This window comes from Rattus norvegicus, chromosome 1 (genome assembly GCF_021556685.1).
Source record: "Rattus norvegicus strain SHRSP/BbbUtx chromosome 1, alternate assembly SHRSP_T2T, whole genome shotgun sequence".
Classification (NCBI taxonomy): Eukaryota; Metazoa; Chordata; class Mammalia; order Rodentia; family Muridae; genus Rattus; species Rattus norvegicus.
In genome coordinates, this window is record NC_141534.1 from 21,438,378 (window position 1) to 21,450,831 (window position 12,454).

Consider the following 12,454-nt stretch of genomic DNA (forward strand, 5'->3'; position numbering starts at 1 on the left):
CTTTCTGCTTGAACTAAGTAAGGCCTCCTTTAGAATACAAGCCTAGGGGGACAGCGTTCATATGGCAAGCAGGTGTTTTAGTGATGACTGAGAGCCCAGAAGCCAGCTACCATGTCCAGTGCTCCTAAACTAGACGGCAATAAGATGGCAGCTACGATTTTAAGCTCGGCTCCATTTCCAGACTTCATGTTTCCTGTAGATCAAGAGATGATGACTTCTTGAAAATGTATGCTTATGGCATTCTCTTTATCCCAAACATGATACTCAGCCTTCTACTGACACTTCTGTGGGCCCAGATTTGTATTAATAATATCTACCCCTTTTTCTCCTGATTCAGAATTATACATCTTGGTCAGTTTTGCACTGAGTGATCTAGAGTGATCTTAGAGACCATGAGGGACCTTAAATTCTCACTTTCCAGCTGGAACAAAAACAGGAGCTGAAACGCAGGGAGGAAACTCCACAGTTTCCTTACATGTGACAGTAATTGCAGTGTGGACTCAGGTCTACAGATAACACAGAGCCAATCCCCAAGAAAACAAACTATAGAGAGCCTGCCACCCTCAGGAAGCAGGCTTCAAAACCAGAGGTGAACGCAGTGATCACCTGTCAGCCTCACGCCGGTGCCAAATGAGTCTGTACTCTTTGGGCACATTGAGCGGCCGATATGTCTGACACAGAGAAAGGAAAAGGAGAAACGGTCTGTTTGGCTCCAATCTCCAATCACAAGTCACTCCCATCAACTTTATGGAAAATATTTTGATACTGAGCACAACAGAAAACTATGATTCACAAGGCCAGCAACCACAAAGCAGGCCTGTGGTCATGAGATTACACGAGTCGAGGTTGGGGTGTGCCTTAAAATAGTGAGGAGCCAGGAAGCCATCCTTATGGGCAGCCACAGCCCAATGGCAGAGCGACAAGCAGGCTCATCAGGGAGCCCCGTGGTGACCCCCACAGAGGCAGTACTGGGAAGAAACTGTTCTCACCAGCATTTTAACAAGCGAAGTCTGTTTTACACGCAGCAGATCTCATATCCGTGTTTAGTTCTGTGAGATTTAAGGAACCCGGGAGTCCTAATAACCAAAGCAAGATCATAAACACTTCCACCACCCTCCAAAATTCTTTCACTTCCTTTCCTCTTCGTCTCCCAGCTCCCCCAAACAACCGCCCTGTTTTCCGGCTAGCTTCTCCGTAACATGGAAAGTGAAATCCCAGAGTGCGTATCCTCCTTGGTTTGGCCTCTGTTGCCTTGGGATGGTCTGTGCTGTAGCCAGGGCAGCACTTCCTTTCTTTGTCGTTCCTTCATCACACGGGCCTGTCACAGCCTTCCGGTTCATCCAGGAGACGGAGGCTGCTTAGGTAGTTTCTAGTTTAAGGCACTTTTGAGTAGAGCTCCAGATAGCGCTGTGAGCGATTCAGCTAGCAACATGGTTGCATTCACCTGTTTTTCCAAGAGGTGAGATTGTGGGATAGTGGTGAGAATGTAGTCAACTATTATAAAAATTCCCCCAAACTCCACAAAATGGGATGTTTGCATTCTCACCAGTATTAGAAGGCTGGCTTCATATTCCCAGCAACCCTTAGTGTTTTGTGTCCTTTTAACCGAGTCATTTGAACGGGCGAGTAGTGTCATCTCACTGTGACTATGACGTCGACTGTCTTTGGCCACGCCTGATGACCACCTATACATTTTTGCTGTTCTGTTCTGTTTTTGAAATAGGGTCACTTTGCATAGCTCTGGCTGCCCTGTGCAGACTAGGCTGGCCTTGAACTCACAGAGGTCTGCCAGCCTCTACATCCTGAGTTATATTGATAAAAGATGTGGGCCACTGTGTCTGACCTCCATACATGGCCACAGTTAAAAACCCAGACACAATTGGGTTTCTAGAAAAGCAAGCACACATTTTGAAGTTCTGGGAAGATGCTAAAGAAGGCTTTGTTCAGATCTAAGGGAATTGTTTCCCCTGTCACTCATTTCCTTCATTTGTTTTCTCAGCCCCCAGCCCTTACTGGGTAATGCACACTGTCCCCTGACATTTAACGCCTGCCTCTGTCTTCCTGGTTCTGTAATACAGGCACGGGGCTGGCCATTTGAACAGTCTTGACTGCAGGCCTGAAAAGTCACCTGAGAGTGTTCAGAAGCGTCACCAAGGGCGGTGTTCCTGACTGGCTTGCAGTCCTCAACAAATTAATTAATTTTTATTTACGTTTTAACAGTTTTATTTATGTTTTCCAGTTTCTCCTCCAGAAACCTTCTATCTCACTTCCCCCCTGCCACACTGAGGTTGCTCCCTCACCTACCTACCCACCCACCCACTGCCACCTCTCCACCCTGACATTCCCCTACACTGGGGCACCGAGTCCTGACAGGATCAAGGGTCTCCCCTCCCATTTGTAGTTTCCAGCATGGCCTGGAATGACAGGGCCAAACGTTCATACCAGCCTTCCTCTTGTGTGCACACCTCTGAGCATTCATAAACCTCTCGGCTTTTCTTCCTTTGCATTTTCTCATGGTAATGCGAACAGAACCTATAGAGCTCATGGTATAACACAGTATGTTCTTTGTGTGGCATAGTGACAGCCAGGGAGCTGCTGCTGCCTCAGGGCTCAGAGAAGCTCTGCTTGCCCTAATGAGGCTTTTGACACTTGGTGTGCAATGACAACTGCTGATGTTCTCAGGGGTGAAGGCTCTCATTTTGATATGTGCCCCCTCTGTGAGCATGTGTGCATGCGTGTATGTGTGTGCATGTGCATGCGTGTGTATGTGTGTGTGTGTGCGTGTGTATGTGTGCATGTGTGTATGTGTGTATGTGTGTAGATGTGTGCGTGTGCGTGTGCGTGTGTGTGCCCTCCCTCCATCCTCTCCTCTCCTATCATCTTCGTATTATATTTTCTGATTGAAAATTATATTACTATCTATCGATTTATTCTCTCTGGTACAAATAGGCACTTGGATGTTGGCAATGCCTAGGAAGAAGGTGGCAATCTATAGAGCCTTTCATGTGACATCAGCCCAGCTTTCGTTGGGTCAGCTCAGCTCATGTGTTAAGATCATCTGAGTAACACAAAGACTCATCTTAAGTGATCCCAGGAGTCCTAAAATTTTCTTGCCACCAGCGAGGAGGTTTTTGGTTCTTTTGTTTGTTTTGTTTTGTTTTGTTTTAATGATAACAAAAAAGTAAACCTAATCACTGACCTATATTGGTACCAAAGAGCTCGCAGATATAAAGAAAGCAAGACTGATACGCGCAGACCATGAATAGATCATGCCACATGTGTAGAGGCTGCTCACTCTTAATTACTCGTGTGAAGTTTATTGGAAACCATTTTAAATTTTGTATCCTTCAAGATACACTGCACTGAGTGGATTCATTTTCATTTAGTGGTTGATATTTTGGGCTAAGTTTATTTTATCACCCAGCATGGTCTAAATCACCATAAAATGCAGGTTAGACTCCCATTTACCCTCCTGTTGCAGCCTTCCACATGCTAGGGTCAATGGTGTAAACCACCATATTTGGCTGTATTTTGTAGCTTTAAAAGATTTTTCATTCCTTTTATATTTTTTATAGAAGACACTGTGGAGTCTGGTGTTGGTAGTCGATGCCTATAATTCCTGCATTTGGAGGGCTGAGAGAGGGATTATTGTCTGTCGTAGCTGTTCTAGGCTCTGTAACAAGTCCTGGGCTACAGAGGGAGACTCTGTCTCAAACACTGCCACTAAAGGCATGTTAGGGAGACTTCTGACGTACAGTAAGTATCAAAGGCAAAAGCTAGGCTCTCCCATGTGTATGACAGTCAGTATACCACACAAACCAAGAAAGGATGCTTGGATCAAGAGCTTGATGTTTTTATTAGGAATATTTCTGTTTATTTAGGTACCTCGTTGGGATCAAAAGAAGAGTTGTGTATATTGGCATACTGTGCTGAGCTGCTGTTATTAACAAGGCATCGGGGGAATGCCCTTTATCTTGGAGGTCAGCGTGAGAGACTGCTGTCCTTATGCAGTGGTTAAGCAGAGGAAAATTACAGCATAACTTTAATCTGAAAATGTCTCTGTAAGTTGCACCAACTTTACTGAAAACTAGAAAACAAGTTCTCCCTGGAATGGAGATTCTGGTTTCTTGGACTATTGCATTCTTATAGATCTCTGTGATGATCCTTCCCTGGACACACACGTGCATGCGTGCTCACACAGATAACATGTTTACAGGGTCTCGGGTATCCCAGGATGCCCTAAGCTCCCTATGTAGTCCAGGATCAGCTTTTACTTCTCGTCCTCCTGCCTGAACCTCCGTGGGGTTAGGGTTATAGGCCAGTGCCACCATGCCCTGTTTGCTGTGGGGTAATATTAAAGCCCGGGCGGGTTTGCAGAAATTAGTGGGGATGCTGGAGTCCAGGTCAGATCTGGAAGATTTGTTAGTTTGCTTATTTTTGATTGGTGAAATAGTTACTTATCGTGGATTGTTAGTTTATGATTGGTAGAAATATTTTGTCTTACCAATCAGGTTCATCAGTGAAAGTCGATGTAAAGTTTTCACATAGGCATTTGAATTACTTTGGAATTCTCTGCTCTTATTTTAGATTTAATTTTACATTTAAATTTCTGGCCATGGTGTACTATTTATATAGGATGATAATAACATCCAAAACTGTTGCTACTGCTTCCAAGAATTTCAATAAAACATTCACTAGGCAAAAAAACGTTACTGAGCATTGTAATGAGTAAGCTGTGCCATGTGTCAGCAGAGAGGAAGGTAAGAGAGCTGTTGTAGTTTCTGTCCTCGAGTCTGTGTTTGTGTACATGTGGGAACATGTGGGTACATGTATGTGTATATGTGTATGCATACATATAGAGGCCAGACATGGATGGGAGGTGTTTCCTGGATCACAGTCCACCTTATGTTTCGAGACAGGGTTTCTCAACGAATCTGGAGTTTACTGCTTAGTTAGAATAGTTGGCCAGTGGGCCCCAGGCTCTTCTCCCACCCCCCCTCTCTGCTTCCCCAGTGCCAGTACTGGGGATATGTATGACTGCAGGCAGCTTTTCATGTGTTTGCCAGGGCACTTAAGTGCAGGTTCCCTGCTTGCATGCAGGCTTATTCCTGACTCAACCGTGTTCCCAGGCACCCGACTATGCCTTTGTGAATTAAGAAAGAATGTCCTTCGTTTATAAAAGAATTAAAAAAGAAAGCCAGGAGGCTCTTGGTTTATTCTCTGTGGTATTTCTATAGGCTGAGAGAATATAGACTATTTCTATAGGCATAGAGTAAACACTTAGGCTGTTTCTATAGGCATAGAGTAACTACTTAGGATGCATTCGTGAGGAAGTGATGGAATGGCCAAATGAGCCATGCCCTTCCCTCTGAGCAAGGCAAGGAAAGTTCCATGAAGTAGGTAAAATGTTAGTGGGAAGGGAAAGGGCGGGGCCATCTAGCAATAAGGAATGATCTGGAAACTTCTAAGGATGTTGGAATTGAACCAGAAGTGATACAGTAGTGGCTGTTTAGGCAAATCTCACGAAGTCCTGAGATGTAAGCTTACTTCTCTGGTAAGTGGAGGCCAGAAGGGATATTTTATCTGATCTCTTAATTAACAAATTGAATGTTTGTTTGTTGTTTTGTTCGCTTTTTTGTTTTGTTTTTTTATTTTTTGTTTTTTTGAGATAAGGCATCACTATCTAGGCTTGGCTGTCTTGTAGTTTGGTCTGGAGGTTGGGCTGGCCTCAAATTCACAGATCTGCCACTTGCCTCTGCTTCCTAGGCACTGTGATTAGAGGTGAGTGCCACCACGCCCAGTCTGAAAGGGATGCTGAAGAAAAGTGAATCAGGGGGCATTTGTCAGGCGCCTCGAAGACAGGACAGATTGTGTAGCACATATTAACAGTGTTCTGCGATGAGGCGGGCTGACGACGGGTAGGAAAGTGTCAAAGATAACCATGTTTTCAGTTTGATCGGCACGGATATTAGTAAAGTATGAACAAAAACAGGGCCACCGGAAGGGAGGCTCTGCAGCCTCTCTTTAGGAAAGGCGTTGATCAGCATCTTCCTCTGTGGCCCACACTAGCCTTGAACTTGCAGCTTGAGTGTGTAAATATAACAGAACCAGAACCCCCGGGCATTTCAAATATCTTAACATTTAAAGTCACAAGGACATTTGATTAACAAAAATAACAACGTACATGATATTAGAACTGAGAGGAATCTTGGAGAATGAGTTATTAAATGAAACTTAAGTTCAATCTTGTTATCTTACCCACTGAGAAAGCAGGCCGGAGTTCTAGAACAGTCCACAAAATTATAGTCTCTGGCCTGGGTATAGAGCCTGGGTAGGAGATTTAGAAAGTCATCTTAAAAGTCATGTTTTGAAAGGTCCTTAAATAGCATCCCTTCCTTTGCATCTCATTTTCTATTTTAAATTCGAAGAGTCACTATATAAACAGTTACTTGTAGTGCATATAGAAATATCTGTATGGGATAAATACTGTGATATAAGACTGAGAGCAAATAATTTAAATATTAGGCAACATTTCCATGCATTCTTACTAGGAAAAATCCGAACTGTTGCTAAAGTTATACTAGTAACGATTTTTCTCTTGCTTTTCACAGTATCTGTTTAGTAGGCTCTCTGTAATTATCCCTGAGTCAGAGCTTCCTCGATTCTGAACATGTTTTCAGTGCACATGTGCTCAAACTTCTGATCACTGTGTGTGGCCATATTGCCACACTTGAGGGGGAAGCGGTTGCTAAGGCATCTCTCTAGGTTGGTCTTAACCCATCCTCCCTTTCATTTGGGATGTTTGTCCCTGGGAAGGAGGGGGTGGCTACCCCACACGTGTGCTGTAGACTAATAACAGGGCTCTGAAGGCAGCCCCAGGTATGATTCTGGGCACACCTTGTTACATATGAAGATAGAAAATAACATCAGCGTTCCTGCTCACACCCATGGTATCCTGCCCTGAGCATGCAGGGGTAGCACTGGCTTGGTCATCATGAGCCCTTGGCTTGTCCCACAGTGAGCTCATCTTAGGGTGGGCGGGCAATGTACTGTCTTCTTCAACTCCGTCCATCTGCTTTCCAGCCTATAGGTCGATGGAGGGAATGAGGGTGCTGACTGGAGTAGCACAAGAATCCCCCTTTACCTTTCCGGGGGATAGCGAGGATTTGGAGTGTGGATGGGTGATGTATAGAATAGTAAGGACTCGGGAGGAGAGGAGAGGCTCTTATTCACAGCAGTAAAGTGAATACTTTACATGCTGACACCTGGACCATCACCAGCGGGACAGAAAAATGACCCTAAGGCAGTGACTTCAGGGACTTCCCACCAGGACCCTAACCCTTCCTAGAATTTCCTGTCTCTAGAATTACAGTGATAGCACTGAGATTTTGAAAACAGGATGCTAACCCCGAGGTCCTATTTTAAACCAGTTGCTACTGGCCATGGTTATTACTACATCTGTCTTGGTGTGAGCACTGGGAGTTTATGAACAACTGATCTCTATGCCAAGTGTTTTAACATGAGTGGCCCTAACCTGTAAGATGACTGGGGCCATCTTGATTCCCTGATAGTTAGCACTGGAGAGAGAGAGCAGCAGACCCAGATCTCCTTGGTGAATTCATGCACTTGAGACCCCAGGTGTGAGTACAAGCAGCTCCCCAGTTCTCATCAGCTTTGGGTGAGAGAGGAGCCCAGAGCCATGCAGAAATGAAAGGCTGCAAGGGTGTAACGGGCTGCTTTTCAGCCTGAAGTTTGCAGGAATAGACAGGCTCCTGCTTGGACAAATGTCCTAGGAAAAAAGCAACCCACTCTTGTTGGAACTATAGATCCCATTTGCCAGAGTGAAGGACACTTGCTCTTTTAACTAGCTGAACTAGCTGGGCCCTGGTGGCCTAGTTGCTATGGCAATACGAGCTGAGTGACCTCTCTTCTCTTGTGGAATGTAGGTGAGAAGGACCGAAAGGAGCCTGAGGATGCTGAACTGGTCAGGCTCAGTAAGAGGCTGGTGGAGAACGCCGTGCTCAAGGCTGTCCAGCAGTACCTAGAAGAGACACAGAACAAAAAGCAGCCGGGGGAGGGGAACTCCGTCAAAGCTGAGGAGGGAGATCGGAATGGCGATGGCAGTGATAACAACCGGAAGTGAGAGCTGAACCCGGTCCGCTGCCCCTCCGCTAAGTCGCAGACTGACTCGCAATGTGCTAGTGAAGTGTCTTGTTCAAGCCCTGGAGATCACCTAGTGATTGACGCGATTGATGAGTTCGGTTTTGCTGCGACACAACAGAAAAGAATGGGGTGCTGGGACCAGCAGAAGGAATTACTTTACAGAAGAACAACACGCACAAGGGGGAGCCGGCACTTCGGGCCGCCTGCCCGACTCAAAGGGCAGAGGGAGAGGACTGGTCGCCGACAGAATACTGTTCTGCCGTTTACATTGCTTCGATCCTTTGACTACTTTATCTGAGGCCAAAACTTGCACACAGCTATCAAGTGCTAAGTTCACTTTGTCACTGTTGAAATGACCATGAGTATAGTGAGTCCACAATGTTTCCTGTTTGTCCCCCCCATGTGCTTTTACCACACAGTGATCTTTATTTACAGTAAATTGAGTTTTGTGTAAATTATATATATTTTTGGCAAATGCAATCTTTTCTATGAAATGTGGGTAATGTTGTAAAGGTTTTTGAGCCTTATTTTGATAAAGTCAATTGCCATATTTAATGTCCTCCGTTGATATTTGTACTTTAAATGTATCATATAATTTTCCCCCTTAGGCAAGAAACCAGTTGGAACCCAAGACTTAATTAACGAAGCTTTGCACCGAGAAAGGATGGAGCTGAAGTCCAAAGTGAAACAGATCAAAGAACTTTTGTTAAAGCCTGAGACCCAGGCCAAGATTAGAAAGGAGCTTTTTGAAGGAAGAGTTTTTAATAATGGTGACCCAACTGATTTCAACATGACTTTGCCATAGCTCTCCGCTGCTGTTACGCTTGCTCACATGTTTATGAACTCTCAGCCCGTTAAATAGCTCTTTGGTGAGTAACCAAAGTGTTCTTACGGTCTCTACAAAGCCCACAAACCAACATTTGGTAAGGAACTAACAACTTCTTGCCAAAGAAAACGTATTTTTGCCTTATCGTGGTCACCATCATCACCGTCATCATCGTCATCACCACCATAAAATTGAGTTTTAGAATGTTCCTTTTGGTATCTTACTCATTTTATATAAAAACTTCTTAATTAGCTGTTGTAAGATGTTCCATGGGTCCTTGCAGATAATATTATATATATATATATATATATATATATATACACACACACACATATATGTACATATATATACATATATATACACATATACTCACACACTTTTAAAAATCCTTTATAGACAAAAACAGCAAAACAAAATAAAACCAACAACAGTATTCTAAGGGTCACCTGCCTCCTGTTGATGTGGTCCTGTTACTTCAAAGGAAGCATTGTCCGGGCCAGTCCAGTCTCAAGGTCCTTTTGCTGAGCGTTTGAGTGCTTATTGAGGATCAGCACTTGAACAGACATTAGTAAGCGTAATCGTTGTAGTCACGGGTTCAGAATGTTTTATACTATCTATATTCTCTCTTTCATTGATGAAGTACAGTTTGCTTTTTTTTTAATTTTTTATTTCTTCGTGAACAGTGTTCAGGGTTCCTATTTCCTACTCTCTGAAGATGAGCCCAAGCCTGCGTTCTTCACGGTTTGAGTAGCTTGCACTGGTTCCTTTGTAAACGAGCATTCTTGAGTGTTATTTGGGTAGTCACTTTAAAATTGCTGCTACTAATAGATGATGGGGAAAGAAAGTGATTAGAGATTAAATATATAATCATCTCACAGTCCAGTTTGCTCGTGGATTTTTGGCTATTTCTTTCCACTGGGTAAATGATGCATTAATTCATGATGTATTCCTTTATACGTACCTACGTTTTCATGCGTCATAATAAAAGTACTCTTTCCTCTATTGCCTTTCTTATCTTTATTCTGGAAACCCTTGGCTCCTGGTTGGTGTTCCAAAGCCATGAGCAGGGTCTCTGCAGTTTTAATGTCTCCTGCCTTCGTGCTAACGGAAGCACAGTGTCGCACCCCTGTTGACCTTAGACTGTTGTATGATTTCAAAGCAGTCGACCTCAGACACAAGCAACAGCAGAACAGAAAACTCAAAGATGAACCAAGTGGTGTCTTCAAAATAACTAATCCCATGACAAGAATAGCAAATATGAAGAGAACAAATTCATCTATGTATGCACATCTGCTAGCTATGGGCTATGAACCCCCTCTAAGAAGCTGGCCACAAATCATGAACCCCTTCTAAGAAGCTGTCCATGAACCTTGAACCTCCTTTGAGTTGCTGTCCATGAACCCCCTCTGAGTGGCTGGCCACAACTCCCCTCTTAGCAGTGGAGGTCAACACAGCTGTTTTTGGGCAACCCTAATGGAAGGAAACAAAGATGCTTAGGCCTGTCCGTCCTTGGGTTTCAAAGGAGGAAACACACTCCAGGGGTTGGGTGCCCTAGTCAAAGCCACACTGCTGTTAGGAATTTGGACCTGAGCTGGGGACCAGTGACCCCAGGGCTCCATTGTTACTTTGACTATCCCATAATCCATGTGAACAATTTCAGATCGGCCTTTCTTATCACCAGTCCATATCTTCTCCTCGAGGACTAATCTGCCATCGGAGGAGCTTGAAAGATGTCTTCAGTTGCCTGTCAGTTTCTGTTATTAAATACCCATGAAGACCTATGGTGCCAGGTGATTTGGGCACATGGTAAAATCTCTGCCTAAGTGGTTCTAGTAGGAAGTAACGCTGGGGGAACTTTATGCTGATATGCCAAGGATGTAAAACAAAAGAGGGCTGAGTTTAAATTCAAATCTCTTCTACTTAAAAGGTGACATTTCCCACAATAAGGCATTTACCAAATACAATATTTCAAAAATTAAAGATGAATAATAAAGTCCTTGAATACCCCGACATTACAAACACACAAAGGCAGTCATACACACACAGTTACACAGTCACACATACATTGTCACACACATACAGTCACACACACATACAATCACATACAATCACATACAGTCACACACACAAATATGCACATAGACACACAGTCACACACACACACACACACACACACACACTAACCTGGTTCTAAATTTCTACAAATATGAGAGTGGTCAGCTGATATTGTAGAGCGTCTAGATATCGAATTCTAATCTTTGTCAATGGAATCCCCATGTGACCCTGCTTACAAAACACTGGACCAGGAAGCAAATGTTGCTCTAGTCTTGGACTTAACACTGAAGGGAACTTTTGAGCAAACCAGTTATGTTCTGAGCCTCACTTCCCAGTCTAGCCAGGTGGTTTCAAGGAGCCTGGGGCAGTTTTCTTTGGTATCCGCCCTGATGCTGCCAGTCTGTTGGCTGCTGGACTGGGTCACATTCTGCCTGATGACATTAGACGCTTAGGTGTCTGGAGGGTGTCCCCTTCTATTTATTCCCCTTGTGGGTTGTCAGTTTCATAAAGAGAAGCTGTATTGGGAAATCTTCTCATCTAGAACCACATTCCAACATTTTAAGAGTCAGTCAGTAGAAAGACAGATCCTGCAAGAGTAAAGGGCATAGGAAAGTGATCCTCTGGACAGTGGGGTGTCAGCTTTCAGCTTGGCCCCCCTTGTAAAATCTCAGATTCTGCCAGTCAGTCCTCTTCTCAGTGTAGACCACATGGAGGGCCCTTGTGCTTTGGATACGCAGGTTGCTGTACTTTATATGACATTTTTGAGATCATAAGTATATCTGATATTAGGGGTTTTTCTTTCAGATTTTGGATTATTTGTGATTTCTTAGGGATAGGCCCCATATCTGAATGGGGACTTCATCAATTATAGTAATACACGTATATCTCCCACACCAGCCTCAAGGTCATTTTATGTAATGATATGAGGCCAGGTGAGGAATGTTCTGCGTGTGATGTCCTGTCAGCATTCTAACATGTTCGGAATTTTCAAACCCTTTATGTTCGCTACTTTTGGCTTAGGAATGCTCTCCCTGCATTACGTTCACATCTGGAGTATAAAATTAGAATCAAATGCTCTTCTGAAAAAGCCCAGATGTGTCAATTCCCATAAACCTTATGTTCTACTAAGGAGGTAATGACAGCAGCCTGACTTCATAGTCTAGTTGTGACATCAGGCACACAACTGATGAGACATATTTGCCCTTCTGTGCGCGCAACACAGACAGAGCATCCTTATGTGTAAATTGGTGGATGGGTAACCTGTCATCAGCCATTGTTCTTAGCATTTGCTTTGCTTTTCTTAAGACTTGTTTGTTTGGCTTTTGAAATTAGGATTGCATCATTTCATTCCCTTCCTTTCCTTCAAATCCTCCCACATTTCCCACTAACTTTACTCTCTTTCAAATTCAT

The 12,454-nt window shown here is 43.8% G+C and overlaps 1 protein-coding gene across 8 annotated transcripts in view; it reads left to right on the forward strand.

The window, feature by feature from the left end:
• The window catches only part of Akap7 (A-kinase anchoring protein 7), a 130,057-nt gene extending 120,065 nt beyond the window's left edge, over positions 1-9,992 (forward strand). For 3 of the 8 annotated variants that reach the window (XR_015628859.1, XM_087567340.1, XM_087567351.1), the window contains one exon: positions 7,947-9,991. Coding sequence is in view for 4 of the 8 variants with exons in the window: in XM_087567340.1 (XP_087423466.1) it covers positions 7,947-8,143 (197 nt within the window). In the remaining 4 variants the exon portion in view is untranslated. 8 annotated transcript variants of the gene reach the window in all.
• Positions 9,993-12,454: the final 2,462 nt, after the last annotated feature.